Genomic DNA, 19016 nt, shown 5'->3' with positions numbered 1-19016 from the left:
GAATTTTGGATAGAAATGCTTACTGCTTTAACTTAAAGCCTTTAAGTAATTCAATACAGTGTTCAATTTTAAGAATCCTAGCTTTGTATTGATTTTAATAATAAATCACGAATTATTAAAATTATGTGTTGTGTATACTTGTGTAGAGTAAGTATACTTTTATAATCGTTTTTCTCTGATTTTATTCCTGACTCTTATACTTGAAAATGTATAGCAAACTTTGGCAATTTAAGTATTAATATTGAATTCAAGTCTTTTTCATTTTCCAAGCTTAATAATTTTTTATTGTTTTTAAATTTATAATAAGACATCTTATATTATCCTGACTCTTGAGCCACAAGTCTAAGTAAAAAATATGTCAAATTACGTAATCTCAATACTCAATAGGTATTCCGCCCGTTTTTATTTTATTTCAATATAAAATATGGATGTAACACACTTGTCATCAGCCAAGGTTAAAACTAAGTCATGTGGATTCATCAATGTATTGACCCCCTATATCAACGATAGAATAAGATACATAAGGTTTAATTATATTATCATTTCTAAGGCTTGTTTGGTTTTGAACAGTAATTTTTTCTGATTTTTACTAAGAAAAACGAACATTTTTTATAGTCTTTATTCGTCAACAACGTGCAATTTGGACATGCTATACAAGTACATTCATAATCAAAGGAAGCATTTTCAACTAAATTTGTCGCAATTCCAGCAGCTCATTCGCGTATGTCATTAATTATCAAAATTAAAATAATGTACTGAAATTTAAATGGGTAGAAAAATGCAAGTAACACGCGTGTTTATAACTGTGTAATAATATATAATATAATAATACATCTAACGTAAATTTATTAAATCAGTGTAGGTATACAGACATACAGTGTAATTTGAGTGAATTTGTAATGTAAAATTCCAAAAACGCTCTTCAAGTCACAAACATGGACATATGACCGAAAACTTCGAATTATTAAGTGCCCTTGAAACGATGAAATATGATGATACAATATGACCAATATGTATTGGTACAGTTAACAAAAAAAGCGTTTACATACAAATTAATATTCAATTAACTGCTTCTGTGTACGTCATGTCAAAGTGGCGTTCCACAACTATTGAGTCACAAAAGATATTACTTTGAATGAACAATGTGAGCGCGTACTCTTATAACAATAACAATATGCTCGCATTGTAATAATAGTAGATAATAACCCTTTCAATGTATATAATATTTAACGCGCACAACTAAAAAAAGTGATGATGCACAGCGAATACGATTATTTTATTACGATGAAATTGTAATGCATACATAATACATACGTTTACGAGATAAATTATAACTCTGACTAATCGAACGAAATCAAAGTGAAAATAAAATAAAAACTTAACGAATTAAAGTATAAACGATAAATGTTTATTCTGCGTGTATTAATATTATTTACGTGAAGATTTTCCGTCTGTAATTATGTATACGTATTTAGGTACGATATAAAGTAGGTATTGACATATTGTACAACGCAATACAGGGCAAAACGTTAGAAAACATCACAATTTGTTCAGGAATTGCTAATTAATAACCAAATTGAAAGACTACACAAAATTATGAAAAAAGTTAAACAACGTTCAAAACTTTATTTTTAAATTTGGTTCATACAGGAATATATGCGTGGCTTACATACATTTTTAGAAGTTAATACTTGTATTAATAATTATTAGTAACTGTCTACACTATACGAATCATAATATTATATCATTAACGTATAATGTTTAAATTGCAATCTTATAAGTCGTTTAGTATAATTTCTATTTTATATTATTTCGTTTATAAAAATCTGTTTATCAATATATTTTTGAACACACGACGTGATGATAAAGACGAAGGTCCAAGACGACAAATTTGCTGATACGTACGTAACATATTAATATATTATAACGTTATATTAGTTAGGATAATTCACTAAGCAATACGCACGCACGCTCAAATATATCCACTTAAATACACGGGTATAACATATTTTATTCAAACACTGACTTTTGAAACTTTTAAATATACGTACCCTACCTACACTTAGTCTGCTCAAACGCAACATATGTCCTAACCATGGGCGGAGCTAGCCTTCTTGTTCAGGGATGCAAATTTTCTGCAAATATTAACCACCCTTCCCCCACCGCATAAAAACATTTTTATTTCAATATTTATTTTACTATGTGTAACACCTACTTAGTAGCGAAAGTCACAAAATAAAATTATTAAAAACACTGCAAATTGTCAGGTGTTTCACGTACCTACCATTTATTACGCACGATGACTCACTCCGCTCAGGATCTAAAATGGTTGTATGTAAATAGCTTTTTATTATGTTTAGGAGATGCCATCGTATACCCTGTATACGCTTTGGTTCCGTCTATGATCTTGACAAATCTCCCGAAGCCCAGTAAAATCGACGTTTTCTGTGCGACGGTTGCATTCGCCTGTCCGTAAAATTATATTATTATTTATCAATATCTATATTATTTTATATGAAATCATTTTAAGATTGAAAATGAATGATCAGTTTAATCAAACAATCAATTAAGTGAAAGTATTAATTATACTGCAGTTTGAAGTTAAAATGTATACCTAGATATTATATTTTATAAATAATATATTTAATATATGCACCATACACGCGCGTGTGCGTTACATGTGTAATGTGTATATATTTATTAATAATTATAGTTGATCCTTAACGGCGTTAATAGTGACAAATTCAATAATACTGCAGTGGACTTATTCTGTCTTAAATTTGGATGGTTTTAACTAAATATAAAATACAGGTCTAAAATTATTATAATACATTTTTTATTTTCTGTAACCAATGAACGGCAGTCGGCAACCTTAAACAAACTAAAAATAATATAGGTATTCGTTTTTTTGCTCGTCAACAAATCCTTTTATGAGCCCCTCTTTAAAAAGCAATATTTAAGAACAATGTTTCAAGGTGCACATACTCAGATATGGATTAATCATGTACCAAATTTTAGAACCACATACTTGGCAGAGGATCGCTTACACTCGCACACTCAGGACTCAGACAGGCTTTTATAATTATAGATATGTATAAATACGTTCCAATAGTCCCCAATAAGTCTAAATGCTCAATAAGTTATTTATCTGCTTTATCAGCTTTCTATTACCTATTTTATTTATTTACAAATAAATAAATTGTTATACGTTTTATTACAATTAGTTGTACTAAGTTATTGTGCCTATTTATTGTCTTAATTAATATAATATAGCGGCTATAACTTTATTTAGATTTTGGTATACGTCAGATGTCGCTCGAATAGTTTAGACCTGTTTATAATTTTTAGATGCCTACTTAGCAGTGATGTATTTACAATCTATTCTACATACCAAAATAATTAATAATGTAATAGCACACCCTACGATACCACATCACTTTAAAATTGTAAATCCTCGTCGTATGTCATTATAGCGCTCGTGTTTTAAATAACGTGTTAAATTATATTTGTCCAAGTATTTCATCACTTTAGTATTTATTATGCAAACCATGAGTAACATAATATAGTGGTTTGAAAATACGAATGCATTGATTAGATAAACTTTTTCGAGTGGTTCGAATTCACAGTACGCATAAACCTACACCCATATTTGTTTTCTCCAAATCTTATCTGTTCGTATGTGTGTGTGGTTTGAGATACGTATTTGAAATATTTTTTTATTATACGTCCGACAGCTTTTATAGATCGCGGTCGTATTCCTACATTGGTTATTTACACCGAATGGCGAATAATTATTGTTATTATTTGGTTGCGTGCTTAGCACTATACGCGTACCCGGTGGTCACTCAAAATGACTTTAACAATCCTTACGATCAAAATGCTCAGGCGTATTGGCAACAGATACAGCAAAGGCCGCAGGACCTCATCGACCAACAGTTCAGCCGTCCATCGTACAGTTTCCAAGAAATCCAACGACAGGCACAGCAGCAACAACAGCAGAGATTACAACAGCAACAACTGCAACAACAACAACAACAACAACTACAACTACAACAACAATTACAACAACAGCGGTTACAACAACAGCGAAATCAAAATTTTAATCAAAACCCAACCATGTTTCGGGAAAGACAGAATTATAGTAAGTAATATTTTTGTATAATGTACGTAAATAAATGTATGATGTATTACTTTAATACGGTTTGTACAGAGTACAGTTATGTGTGACTGTGTAGGTTTGACCGCGGGGCATAGAGAGGGGAAACCTCTGGTTCAAAATATTAAAAAATGAACTTATTGTTAATATCATAAAATTATTATTTATAAATAAATTATTAGTTGAATGATAAAAAAAAGGCTAAATTGAGTGTCACTTAGATTAATCGATTGATATAGGTATGTCAATAATTATTATTGATCCACTATAATGAATGAATGACCAATGAAGCAAAACCCATTTATTTTTATTCAATTGTCTATAATATGGATTTCAATTAACTAGTTATATAATAGTACCGTGATTCCTGTGCAAGCATTTTAACAAATTCATTTAGTTAGTATAATAAAAACATTTTTTAATACGTTACTTTTTAATTTGAAACACATTTTCTATCAAAGTTTTATACTTGAGATAAAATTAGACTTTTAACCCATCTAAGTTATAGCCATCTAAAATGTAAGTCGAAGACAAACTATGGATAGGGTAGAGCCTTTCAATAATGAATTTCACCCAAAATATTATTATTACCGATTTTATTGATCAAATAAATTATGGTAATAGGATATGGGAGATGGGGGTGTGAAATGGTTCAAATCGGTACTAGCCCCTATGGTCCCAATTCAAATTTATAAATAAAAGACTTTTAACCCATAGCCCATAATATAATGCTAGATAATCGAATATATTATTATGATCGATACTTAATACAAATATGATTTGGTATATAACTAATAATAATAATAATAATAATAATAATCTTAATTTACTATAATATTAAAATATATTTAAAACATAAAAATCGGTCTACATGAATTTTAAAAGCAAAAATAATATTAGTCCGTAAATTATAATTAATGTGAATAAATGTGCATTAACTACAATAAGTACTCACATGGTCTAGTAAAATAAACTTGTTCAACACCAAATTAAACTGTTTAGCAACCCAAACGCTGTAGACTTAATAATAGTATTATACTATTTAACAAAAAATAAAAAACAATATTGTGTCTTAATCAAAACGTCACGTCGTTTATAAAGGTAAATTATTTAAAATTATATACCTCTGAAATATTTTAATGCGTTGTTAAATTAGTTAGGTACTTATTGTTGAATAATAAAAATCATGAATACCTAATATTTTTACAGTCTAATAAACGTAACATTATACCGTCTGTATATACATTAATACTATACATGTATATTGTACATTATTACAGCTGTAATTAAAATCAAAAATCCCTAAATTCTTGTTTAGATTAGGTGATATGTGTTTACTTTAAAGTATTTCAATATTCGCTATGGTAATTATGATGTAATTTAGTGAGTCCAAATTGGAATGCTATATGATTATGATACGTAGGTATTGCATTAAAAAGAGTAGGTACAATTGCAGATCTCAGAACTAAATATAATTAATGCGTGTACAGTCATGTGCAGGTTGCGCATCGTCCGACCAATTAGTGTAAATACATTTTTAAGCTGTAACTACTTTTGTATCAATTCAATTTGTATTTCTAATATATTCTCAATTTATGTGTATACTCGGTGTATATTTTTAAATAATTACATTTAAGAATTCCTCCATGTTTGTTAAACATAATATTTTTAATTTAATACCAATAAAATAAAAATATAATGTACTATACGTAGTTTCAGTAATGAATAAACATAAGTTAGGTGATATTAATATTATGTATTATAAATATATAGTTGGATTATATATATATATATACTTATATGGACTATGGAGTATATGGTGTGTCATATTATAATTATATTTGTTTTTATCTCTAGTATAGGCTCACTGTTCGGCAAGACTATGAGTGTGATGTGACTATTACAAATTTCATCACCAAAAATATTAACTTAATACATAACAGGTTTATATTCAAACCGTTTCCTGTTGTAATTTATTTACACAATGACAAAATCATAAAACATAATATTATACTGCCGTATTGGTTGTACCTATACGTTTCGTATTTACTTTTATATTGTTGTATCTGAAAATGTGCTTATGATTCAAATTGTTATTAACTAAATACTTACCTGCAACCTGCTATATATATTTATATATATATACATATATATTGATTGATTATTTTTATTAGCTGATAAAATATTTTAAACTCATACTTTTTTATCACTTATGCGATTAATAGTATTCGAAATTTGTTCAATATTAAAAATTATATTACTTGTTTACATTTTAAGTAAAGGTGTTATATACCCATAAATATCTATAGTTTAGATTTTTTCATGAATAATTATACATGTACGAGAAAATACCAAAGCTAATACGATCATTATTTGAATACATACAGCTATATTAAAAAAAAAAAAAAAAAAATGTTATTTGATATATTAGTACAGGAATTCAAAATATAGCACACTCGTTTTAATTGATTAAACTATAATACGGTCTATTAAAATAAATATTATAGTTCCTTATATTTTATTGTAAAAAAAACGATTTTATTTACAGCATTTTTTTATTTGTAATACATATCTTATTTTAGTTATTTAAACGTACGTATAATATGTGTAATACATTCTTATTAAAAAATTTAAGTCTTAATTTTATATTACAGATAGTTTCGCATCCAGATATGCGCCGCCTACTCTAAGATTACAAGCTGGTTCAGCTCCGTACGTTTTGACCGAAATGAGATTGGCGGAAATCCGCGAAGAGTTTATGTATTGGTATTTTGATAGGGGCGGCGATAATGATCTAGGAGACTATCAAACCGACATACACGGATCTATGCCTCAGATTCACAAAAATTTTAATTTTCAATTGCCGTTCTTCGGTTTTAGATTTAACTATACTCGGGTGTCAATGAACGGTTATTTAGAATTCAGCGATCCACCAAAGCATTACCGGTATCCGTTGTCATTTCCGATTAAAGAGTGGCCAAAAAAAAACGATCCGTCTTTCATCGGCATATTCTTCAGCAAGTGTCGAATCGGTTCACTTAGAACTGATGATATCGATCGGCGCAAACCCGGAGTTTATTTCCGCCTGGAGAGGGATTTGCAGGCTCGAACCGATCAATTCGGAGTGGAAATGAGAGAGAGATTAATGTGGGATATTCGAGAAGGCGTAGTCGGCGCCGACTCGTTTGTACCCAAACACTCGGCTATCATTACGTGGAAAAATATGTCGTTCGCCGGAGGAATTGACAATTCTCTTTACAGGGTAAACACGAACAATGCAATAGTTGCATTTTATTGAGTACCTATATCTAGTTCGCAATTTAATAAACGCTGACACACTAAACAATGCAATTTTCATATTTTATATTTCAGACTAATACGTTTCAAATGGTCTTAGCCACCGACGAAGTATTCACTTACGCCATATTCAATTACGCAGACATGCAATGGACTAGTCATACAGAAGCCGGTGGCGATACGACAGGCGGCGAAGGGGGAGTACCAGCTTTTGTGAGTTGATTGAAAAATCACTACATGAATGTTTCTATATAATATACCGTGTCAAATATGTGTGGAGATAATATTACATTATTATTATGCTCTAGGTGGGATTCAACGCTGGCAACGGGACTAGGAGTTACGAGTATTATCCCTACTCGCAAAGATCGACTATTAGAGATTTAGTGGGTCGTGGTTGGGCCAATAATTTTCCGGGTCGACACATATTCAGAATTGACGAAAACATTATGTTAGGAACGTGTAACAAAGATATCGGTCAGTAAATCAGTTGTACATTTTGCATAAAAAATGTATAAAATAATAATAAAAAAAAAATAAAAAAAAATACTGCAATCTTCTTTAAAAGTTAATATTTTTCAGTTACAAACATAAATATGAATTTATACAGAATAATTCAACAAGTATACTTGTTTAATCTAATCTTATCATTTCTAAAAAATTTTAAATAGCCATGATAAAAACTTATGAAAAATCTTATATTAAATTATATTGATTGTGTGCATTTTTTTCATCAATATTAATAATAGTAAAAAACTTAAAAAAAAAAATCAAATATCAAATGTTTATTATAATACGAGTAATTTAAAAAGATTCAAAATAATTTTTAAATAATACTGTGTAAAAAAAAATTCTAAATGAACATAAATATTCGATGAATATTTCAAGTATACAATACGTTAATTCGGTTTTTGATTTTATCAAAAACTAGTTTTGTGTAAAAATTCAAAGAAAATTTTTTCCCTGACTTTTTAAAAAGTACTAGAAATTTTAATTTTTATCTCTTTGAAATTCCAATTTTCTTAACTAGAAAATATATTGAAGTTGAAAATCAAAGCATTATTTCCACTATATAAAATGTGTTATATACCTAAAATAGTATTTAAATATTTGAAAATAGTGGTATTAGATCTAGTACTTATCTACTTTAAAATTTTCTAAAATACATTTTATTATATTCTTCTCGATTTTCAGCTGGTACGAATTTGCCGTTGGTTTTTGCACCGGAAAGTGGCAACATGTTGGGTGGCACTGTCGTCAATATCACCGGTCCATGTTTTGAACCCGGAGACAAAGTACGATGCAAGTAAGTTACACATTTTTAGTTAGCTTAAATCTACCGAATAAAAGGTCTAGTAAAATATGGTTTACGTATGTGCGTTACTGTAGATTCGACACGGAAGAAGTTGTTGGCACCGTAGTGAATAGAAACCGCGCAGTTTGCATTCAACCGTTTTTAATGGCCGAAGGTTATGTTATATTTGACGTGGCGATTGGTGACGAAAAATACAACTGGAAAGGAAAATACTTTGTGGGTATGATGATATCGGCAAACGATTCGCGATTTTCGTATTATGTTAAGTTTTGTTCACATTGTTTCTTCATGTTTTTCCGCAGAAACCCCAGCCACAGCTACCGAACGTATTCGGTTTCAAGACGCGGCGATACGAGAACGAAAGCCTAAAGAAATAAAAATTACCTGGGAAAAACAAAATCTTACTACGAATTTTGACGCACAAATAGAGATATCGCTTTACGGTTATAGAGAAGTGACGATCGCGCCCGAACTCGTATTCATCGATGTCATAGCGGTAAGTGATTGTTAAACGTTTACACAACTTACGTAGGTTTTCATATTGTTGTATAGACCGACTACCTATGTAATGTTATTGTGTTGTATTTGCGTAGAAAAATATTCCCAATTCCGGTGAATACATCATAAACCCGGATGCCTTCGAAGACCGCGACAACACCAAAAACCTAGACTTGACGTTCGGATTCTTACAAATAAAACTGACCAATCCGACGATGTACTCCGGCATTTCGATTTCTCCGTAACCGTCTTTCTATTATTAACATACACACAATATAAAATACTCTCGATAATGTTTGTTTAAACTAAAATTCAACGGAACCAGACGAACTGTCCCACCACCACTACAACCACTATTAGTTTTACACGCATGTTCGGTTTCACCACAACCCCTAATCCAAATTATGCCGGGTTAATGTCGCAAGTCGAAGAGCCTAATTCGTAAACAACTGTGAGTTCTTGCGAAACGAAATAGATTCAATGGAACCGTTACGGCGCAAAGATATCGCCCAAAGTAAATTTTTGCTATTTCTCCGTGTCGACGCACCGTCGGATTCGTAAAACCCACTGACAACAGCTGAAAAATCGAGCTTTTCAGCGTGACAAATTTCTCCGGCGTAATTTGGATTGTTGTCCGACACACACACACACACAGTGTTGACGTTTATCCGTTGTTAATCGTGCCGTGTATATAGGATTCTGTGGAGCAAACCCGTACCTCTGGCGTGGTATTTGGCGCCGCAGTGGGAACGGTGGCACGGGTCTTCTTGGCCCGAGAAACTGTGCGACAACTGGATCAAGAACGACAGGTATCTGAAGAACTTCGCGGCCGAGATATTCCAGTGCCCGTGCACGCTAGACCACGCGCTCGTTGACCGGGGACGGTTCCTGCCGGACGCCGACTGCGACCGGGACGCCAACCCGCAGTGTCTGTACAACAAGGGCGCGGTGCACTGCGTGACCACCGGTGCGCCGAGCATGGAGGGCTCGGAGCAGCAGTGCTGCTACGACAAAAACAATTACCTCATGTTGTCCTACGACCAGCAGTGGGGTTCGAGGCCAAGAAGATCGCACAACTTGGGGTTTTTACCGTGGACCGAGGCCAACAAGGTAAACTTTGGCGGAAAATGCGCGCGCGCGCTCGACCTTCCAACAATTTCTTGTTACGACGAAACGTTGACGTGTGTTCCAGGTGCCTACACTATCCCAGTGGTTTCACGACATGAGCCCGTTTTTCCCGTGCTGCATGTGGCAGGAAGAGCAGGCGGTCGGTTGCGAGACATACCGTTTCGAACGACGTCCGTCTCAAGATTGCGTCGCATACCAATCGCCTTATGTGGGTAAGTGTGATAACGTAAACGCGCGAAAACCGTGGTTTGGAGGGGGGGGGGCGGAGTCCGATCTAGGTACATAATCGTGCTAAACTTATCCAATATGTATAATTTAATTTAAATCTGAAAGGTTCTATCATAGGATGGTCATTGGTCGCCCTTATCATGCTATTCTGTCATTATATTATATTGTTTTGTCGTACATATTATCACATTTACTTATTGTTTTTGTTACACAAATTGTAAATTTTCTAATTAAAAAAAAAAAAAAAATTTCCAATACGTTGAAATCGAGCTGAACGTGGTATTTTATAATATAAGGGGTGACCATCAGGGTCGATCGCTGCACGAGTTGGATTCTTTAATAATTCGTATTTTCTTGAATATTTTCAGTAAAAAAATATTAAATAAGTTAAAAGTAATAATTTTTAATCGACTATGTATTAAAATTTAAAACACGCTTTTTGTAAAATTATGAAATTAAGCGTTATTCTTAGTATTCTAAATAAAAGAGATAATACAAAAAAAAAAAAAAAATACTATATAATTTATACCAATCAAATAAATTGCACTACTGTAATAACACTGTGCTAATCACGTGACCGTGTACAATTATATAGCTACCGTCTTTGGCGATCCTCACGTGATTACTTTCGACGATCTCGAGTACACTTTCAACGGTAAAGGCGAGTTCGTGTTGGTCCACGTGGACTCAGAAAAGTTCAAATTCGACGTGCAAGGCAGATTCGAACAGTTGCCGGACAACATATACGGCCCGGTAAAGGCCACCACGCTGACGTCCGTAGTCTCCCGCGATAACACGTCCACCGTAATTGAAGTCCGATTGCGACCCCGAGTGGCACAGTGGAGGTATAGATTGGACGTTTTTGCCGATGGTAAACGAGTGTACTTCGACAGACCGGCGTTGAAGGTGCAACACTTTCACGGTAAACTAAGAATATATTATTATTATTATTATTATTATTATTGTTGTTGTTGTTAATATTTTGGTGTTATTGGATACGATCGGAAGTGATTATTTTAAACCGTTTTATATTTGTGAATTTTTTTTTTAATTCGTTTCAAGGTGTGACCGTTTACGCGCCTTCTTACGTTTTAAACCAGTCCGAAATCGTAGTCATGTTTCAATCTGGTGCTGGGTTAGAAGTATTGGAAAACAAAGGATTCATGACTACTCGGGTGTATTTGCCCTGGCAGTTTATCGTAAATATTAAAAACTATTAAAATTTCTCTATTTATTCTCCATTTCTTATTGTTTATGGCCGTTACGAGTTTTGGGTAGAGAATACGCATTTGTACTTATTTATTTTATTTTACACAGAATCGAACTAGAGGATTGTTTGGTAATTGGAGTTTTGATCAGTCCGATGATTTTACTTTACCTGATAGTTCAATAGTACATCCTAATACGTATGATTTCGAATCAGTGCACAAGCAGTATGCTTCCAATTGTGAGTAATGAATGAGTATAACGAGTAACGACAATATACATACATATTAATTATTATTTACATATAATGCATATTTTTTCATTATTATTTTTTTGTAATCTTGTAACAATATAACAATATTATTTTTGTATATTATATAATTATTTTTTCTCATAGGGATTTTAGAAGACAGAGACGAAAAGAACAAAGGCGGCGCATTATTCTTTCGTGAATACGGTCGAACGGCCAGCTATTATGCGAATCGAACGTTTGAACCCGTTTTTGAATCCACTCCGGAACTCATTATACCCGCTAACCGATCTGCCGACATTCAAAAAGCCAACGAACTTTGCGGCGACTCGTATCAATGTAAATACGATTATTCGGTTAGTCTTAATAGGGATTTGGCATTTTATACGTTACAATATCAAGACGGATACGTCAACACGAAAAAAATGAGTAAACAGAGAGGTAATAAGAAATAAACTTAATTTAAAGCGCCGTTCCTATATATATATATAATATATACACCTATATTTTATTAACTGTATAAACCGTTGTAGTTATATCGTGCGGAGTTTTGGAAACGCCACGTTTCGGACGAAAAAGTAACTTTCTGTTTGTACCCAACACAAAGGTGACATTCGAGTGTAATCAAGAATTTGTGTTGATTGGTGACCAAAGAAGATCTTGTTCGTCCGACGGTAAATGGGACATACCGGAATACGGGTACACGGAATGCTTACGTAAGTGCCAACAATTGACATTTTGAACTTGCGATAAAAATATAATGAGGGTCGAATTTCGAGTTGAAAAAAAATCAAACGTTTATAATACTATAGACCATAATCTAGCGCAGTGTTTCCCAATCTATGGGTCGCGAAATATTTTTTATGGGTCGCCAATCGCGATCTTTAATTAAAATATACATGAAAATAATTTTAACAAAACATTTTTAAATGCCTTACTTATGTTTTATTTGATACCTCTACGTATAATAATAATTTGAAGTCTCGTTAGTACTGTAGATTCTACAATGTAGATATAAATATATCTTTACTATAAAGTCTGTATTATATTTTTATCTTATCAGTTATCAGTATATGTGTTAATGACTGTTTATGTGGTATTGGTCAATTTTTTATTTCGTTGAGCAATAAGCAGTACATAGAAACTACGAGTGTAGGTACAAACGAAAAGTTTTTAGTTTACGATTAGACACTTATTTCTAAATACTCAAATTTTATACAATGTATATTATATTCTAATTTTTCTAATGGATAAATTTATTATTTGTAAAACCACATCCGTTGGTACCAGTCAACCAGTTTTATCAGACAGTTCAGTGAAATACAAGCATTTTTTTTTAGTGTTAGTGAGGGTGGTCGCGTAACTAACAAGTAGTACATTTATGGGTCGCCATAACAAAAAGGTTGGGAAACACTGATCTAGGGAGCTCTGACTCGAAAATTTTTAACATTTGTCCTATTTGCCATCTATTTGACAAAATGTTTGCCTACACATGAGCATTTAAAATCCATAGAATTTCTTTCATAAGTGTTAAAAAAAAAAAAAGAAAAAATCGTTAGTAAAGCCACAACCCGGACAATATATACAACATACAGAATTTATACAAAATCATATATCATCTAATAATACTTTTGCTTTTTATTGAAAGTCTGTTAGTGTATTCATTTTTATTCATCAATTAAATGAATAATTTATATCAAACGATTTTGACGTTTATAGGTGTTTTCTTATATTCATAAAATCACAACACTTTTTTTACATCAGCTTTTCTTTGTACAGCTTATACATATAATACGTGATTTCAGTAAACACTTAAAATTATAATTGTTTCTATTGTGTTGGCTAGAAAATTATATTTTTTGCAATAAAAAAGTAATTTAATAACTTAAAAAAAAGTAGTTGAGACTGAACGCCATCTATTTCTTAGTCAGTAAAACTGTTTAATTGTATAATGTTTTCGAAATTTTTCAGAAAAAACTTTTTAAAATAAGTGCATATAATTATTTTGATGCATAATTATTGTGTTACTAAGTATAAACATAGAATACATTTAAAAAACGAAAATTTTCATTTATCAAACACTAACTCTTTTTCTCAGAGCCTTCACACTTCTAAATCCGGCCCTGACTTCTATAACTAGGTAATATGATTTTAATACCGGGCTACACATATGTGACCGTACTTTTGTATATACTATCCACATAAAAATTAAATATTCTTATCTGATTTGGTTGAGGGGAGGTTTTTTAATAAGTAAGAATATTTGATAGCTTATTTTTTAATTTAAGCCTACTAAATATTGTTAGACCATTCTCCAACCCCTCAAAACAAAACAAAAAAATTTGATAATTTCACAGATTTATAACAGCATTTTAGAGATTTTGTAATATCGGAAAATTTTCGTTAGCGTCCGGTATGGACGTTAGCTTCGACTTCGCTCCCACCACTTTTTGCGTCGATATTACGTTAGGATCTGAACAATAATATCTTGATGGTACATTGGTACGACATCCCTTACCGAACTTATCAAAAACGCCACTGGTTTTATGACAACATGATAACATAAAACTATTAAAATACATTTATATATATTATGATGTATTTTACAATATTATAAAACGCAATAATATATAAGAGTGATGTGATGACGTGGTGTAAAGGTCACATCGAGTACGAGTCGCGGAGCGCGTGGACAACGATCGCTCTGATTGCGTGCTTCATAGTACCGTTGCTGGTAGGCATTTGCTGCGTGGTATCCCAAATGTACCGACGCAGCGGCCGGCTGAGTCTGCGGTACCAGACGGCGCAGGCGGCCAAGAGGCGCAACTCGGTGCTTGCTCTGAGCACGGTCGACCTGTCGTCGGCTGGCGCCGTGGCTAAGAATAAGGGGCGCCGCCGCGACAACGGGGAAAACGATGATGACAGTGGTGGCGGCGGCGGCGGCGGCGGATCGTCCACCGACGAGGAGGAACCGGTCAGTTCGGTGCCCAGTTCCACGAACCCGCGCCGGTCGTACGACGCCGTGTACCGGACGCACGAGCCGCTGCCCGGCAAACCGGAAGTGGACTTCGACCGAACCAAGGTCTGGGACCTGGACGCCGAGTACGAGGGACAGCTGGACAAGGTGGACAAGAGGACGGCCATTTACGTGCCAGGATCGCCAACGTCGTCGCCGCCACCGCAACCGCCAGTTGCAGACGCGGCTGCAGGATGGAGGTCGCCCGCAGGACCGTCAGTAGCGGTCCAAAGACAGATCCTGCCGTCCAGATTCAAAGACTCGTTTTGAAAATGGAAAACAATAATCATTTTTTTTATATGTATATGTGCGTGTATGTGTGTGTGTGAAAGGACGAAATTTCATTCCAAACATGAAGCGGCGGCGGTACTACATAAGACATTGACAAATAATATAATAGTAAAACACTACACATTAATGTAAAACATTATCGTCTGCGGGACTCGTTTGCGTGGGTGCACAAAACATGAAATTAAATTAAAACATTTACTTAAAAACGAACCACCGAATAATATATGTCAGAGGTTCTCAAACTTTTTGTGAACGACCCATTTTGGAAATTATTTAAATTTTGACGACTACCCACAATAATATCAATGACCTATATTTTATTTTTTTAGTTATTCGGGAAAAAGTAACACATATCTAAAAAAATGAAACGCAATCCACTAAAAAAATGATTCCGACCCATAGGTTGAGAACCTCTGGTATATGTTATTCGGGACCTTGCGTCCGAATCAATCGTTACCCATAACACAATACAGTGACTTTGTACGTATGTATTTCTCGCGGTTACTCGGATTTTTTATTATCATTGTTTAATAATAATTATTAAGCGGAACAATTTTACGACTAATCGGTATTAATTATCAAATATTTGTAATCGTCAACGCGTTCTATCATCCAATGCATTTATGTTTCGTTCCATCAGTCCATTAAATTCTTCAGTGATACCGTCGACAAGTGATGTTTCGTGAAATCAAAATTTAACATTCTAAAGACTATGAAATTTGTTTAAAAAATGTAGTAGGTACATAATATAATATAATGGATAGTTTCCAAATTACGTTTATGTTGCAGAACACCACTGTGAAGTAATCAATCATACTATGAACCCGAATAAAAACGGAAGTATTAAACGCCCAAACTTTTTAAATGCTTTACTTATCGGTGTTTGAACACTCGAATGGCTGAATAAACGACTCGGGCGATAAGCCTTGAAGTCATCATTACACTTATAAAAACACGTACCCTAATTTAGTTTAGTGTCGTTACTACAACGGAACCTCCTCTCTCCGGCCACGGTTTGGTATTTATAGTCGGCCAACCGTCTTCTCGCTTATTATACGACGTGCGCGACAATGAATTATTATATATTAACGTTGTTTCTAAATTTCTTCTTTGAGGCCCCCACCCCCTTAAATTTCAAAACGCGACAAAAATATTCCACAGCGTGTCCTGCTCAGTCTAGAAAACTCCAAACAGTGATTGTGATCAGCAGTACCGAAGAAATCGATAGGTACCACTCCATAGTTTATCGAACAAAAATTTTTATAAACGTCGCCGCGATGACAATCATGTGGAATGAAAATTCGGCTTTCAATATTTTCCTTATTATATTATGTTTGTATATATAAATAGATTTATAGTTTGTTCATAAACACCGATTGTAAATACATTATTAATTTTGTATGACAATCGTACGCCCTTGTACAATTTAACGATTAAGTTTCAAAGTATTAATTAAATCGCAATCGTTTTCATTTCGCACGAACTGTGTGTGTTGTTTCTTTTCGAGTGTAGGTACAGTAATTCGTTGTACTGTTGACGACGTCGGGTCGGGTGCCAGCGCCGAATACGAATATGATTTTAAAACCAAAAATAAAATCATCTCTGTTAGTCGATTTAGGTACACGCGAGGAATTTTCAAATCTCACAGCCGCTACTCACTTATACGCTCAGCGCATATTCGTAACTTTACGATTACAATAAAACTATTGTACACAATGTCGTAATATTCTTATGTTAGACACCGGAAATTGGACTCGACAATGAGAGATGTCGTCACGAAAAGTCACGTTAATCAATGAATCATCAACTAACCATATTTATGGACTATACCGAGTACAGATAAATAATATAAAGTAGCACAAGTGGAACGACTATATTAATCCGGGATTGATGTTAGAAGATTTTAAATTATAAACAAACTAGGGAAAATATTCTCTTAAACGACACAATTTCTCATTAGGTTTAAATAATAAATATCATCGTTACGTTTGCAGTGGCTTGAATTTATTTTTTAACACAATTTGGTCTGTAGAAATCTCGAAATAATCATATAGCACTACTTTTTACACTGTTTTCTCGACGCTACGGTATGGCCATACAATATGGAAAATAATAAACACTAAAAAGTAAAAACAATCGTTTTATTTTTTATTTTTTAACGGTCGCTGCACTTTGAATACTCAGCGAGCCGGTAATTAATTATTGTCCGGGTAGTGCTGCACTGCTTCTAATGAGAAATCAAATAATATTAAGAGTGTACAATGTACATAATATTGTTTAATCGCGCTGTCCATGCTCGCGCAACAGGTCATCAAGAGTTTTCGTCAAGGGCCCTGGTGACGATCGTACCAATCATGCTGCTCCTGTTGGGGCCACTGTTCCTCATCCTGATATGCGTCGGTTACCGAGTGTTTGTCAAGACCAAAAAGGCGCAGACGGTTAAGTGAGTACCATCCACAGCACCAGACCCACCAACCGACCTTGATGGTTGCAAAGGGGAACGATTTTGCGAGACTTAACATTTAAAATCCATTACGAATTTCTTTTTTTCGGTCGACACTCAGTCGATTGAAAGGTCTGTCGAAACGTCAATCACTGGGACAGTTCCCTGAAGACGCTCCTAACCAAATCGGTGACGAAGATTTGCAGCAGCAACCGGACGCCGAAAGGACGATTATGGTCCAGGAAAGTCATCAGAGGGAAACGGAAATTAACTGACAACCCATGTCGTCCATAAATAAATAATTTTGTTACACTTTGTAATAATTAATTTTTAATTTGTTTCAACAATTTTTAAATATATAATATAGTATAATATAATATAATATAGTATAATTATATAATAATGTCGATTTCAAAATATTATATGTTGGTCATAAGATATAAATACAAAAATACACGGTTTTACGAAAAATAAATATTTAACATATTTATAAATACACAATGATGATAATATAAATAAAAGTATACAAGCGTCGAAAAAAAATTACAATAATAACGTGTGATGATCACAATGATAATAATAATAATAATAATAATAATAGTAGGCCAAAATAATGTCAGGTATTTTTTTATTTTTTTTTTTTTGATATATGTATAATATACGTATATTGTGTTAGTACTTAGTACGTATACTACGTAAAGCATGTTTCGTTTATAAGTATTTTGATTAAAAAAAAAATTACACGAGGTTAATGTTTTTGTTATCGTTTAAATTCAATCCAACCAAAAATCTATATATATGTATAGTATATTATATACTATAGTCGATCGACCGTCAAAATACTGTAGAGATCACGGTTTATTACGTCTCAGTCGATTGGATTAAAAATAAAAATAAAAAATAAAATATAAATGTTATTTCGAATTTAGGTACTCTGAATAGGATCGTGCAAAAATAAGTCTATACGTTAAATAACACAATCTGTAGGCGAAAAATACTCGGAACGACACGCTACCCGACCAAACGGGAAATTCTGTCCGAATGGTTTAACCCGTCCACCGTCATCCGCACCTAATTCGTGTATGCGACATGTTTCTTTACGACCTGGTAATTGGTATACGCGTGGTCTAAATATAGTGATATTTTCGCACGAATAACTGACGGATGAATAGGGTCCGCGTGACGTGC

General features: G+C 33.3%; 1 protein-coding gene across 2 annotated transcripts; it reads left to right on the top strand.

Moving 5' to 3' along the window:
• Positions 1–3706: 3706 nt before the first annotated feature.
• Positions 3707–18187, top strand: LOC112598203 (protein mesh). 2 transcript variants are annotated; one of them, XM_025344599.1, is made up of 17 exons: positions 3707–4141; positions 6811–7418; positions 7529–7666; positions 7762–7930; positions 8648–8759; positions 8843–8988; positions 9071–9264; positions 9362–9507; positions 9962–10376; positions 10459–10606; positions 11218–11544; positions 11685–11821; positions 11940–12069; positions 12226–12519; positions 12612–12794; positions 17693–17828; positions 17950–18187. In XM_025344599.1, exons 1-17 carry the CDS (start codon positions 3781–3783, stop codon positions 18101–18103), a joined length of 3798 nt encoding a protein of 1265 aa, XP_025200384.1. In that variant the 5' UTR covers positions 3707–3780; the 3' UTR covers positions 18104–18187. The 2 variants fall into 2 exon arrangements, with proteins under 2 accessions (XP_025200384.1, XP_025200383.1); XM_025344598.1 differs by lacking the exons at positions 17693–17828; positions 17950–18187 and adding an exon at positions 14739–17672.
• Positions 18188–19016: the final 829 nt, after the last annotated feature.

Source organism: Melanaphis sacchari, unplaced genomic scaffold (assembly GCF_002803265.2).
Source record: "Melanaphis sacchari strain LSU unplaced genomic scaffold, SCAv2.0 Contig45_pilon_pilon, whole genome shotgun sequence".
Taxonomy (NCBI): domain Eukaryota; kingdom Metazoa; phylum Arthropoda; class Insecta; order Hemiptera; family Aphididae; genus Melanaphis; species Melanaphis sacchari.
This window is presented reverse-complemented; position numbering and strand designations above follow the sequence as displayed.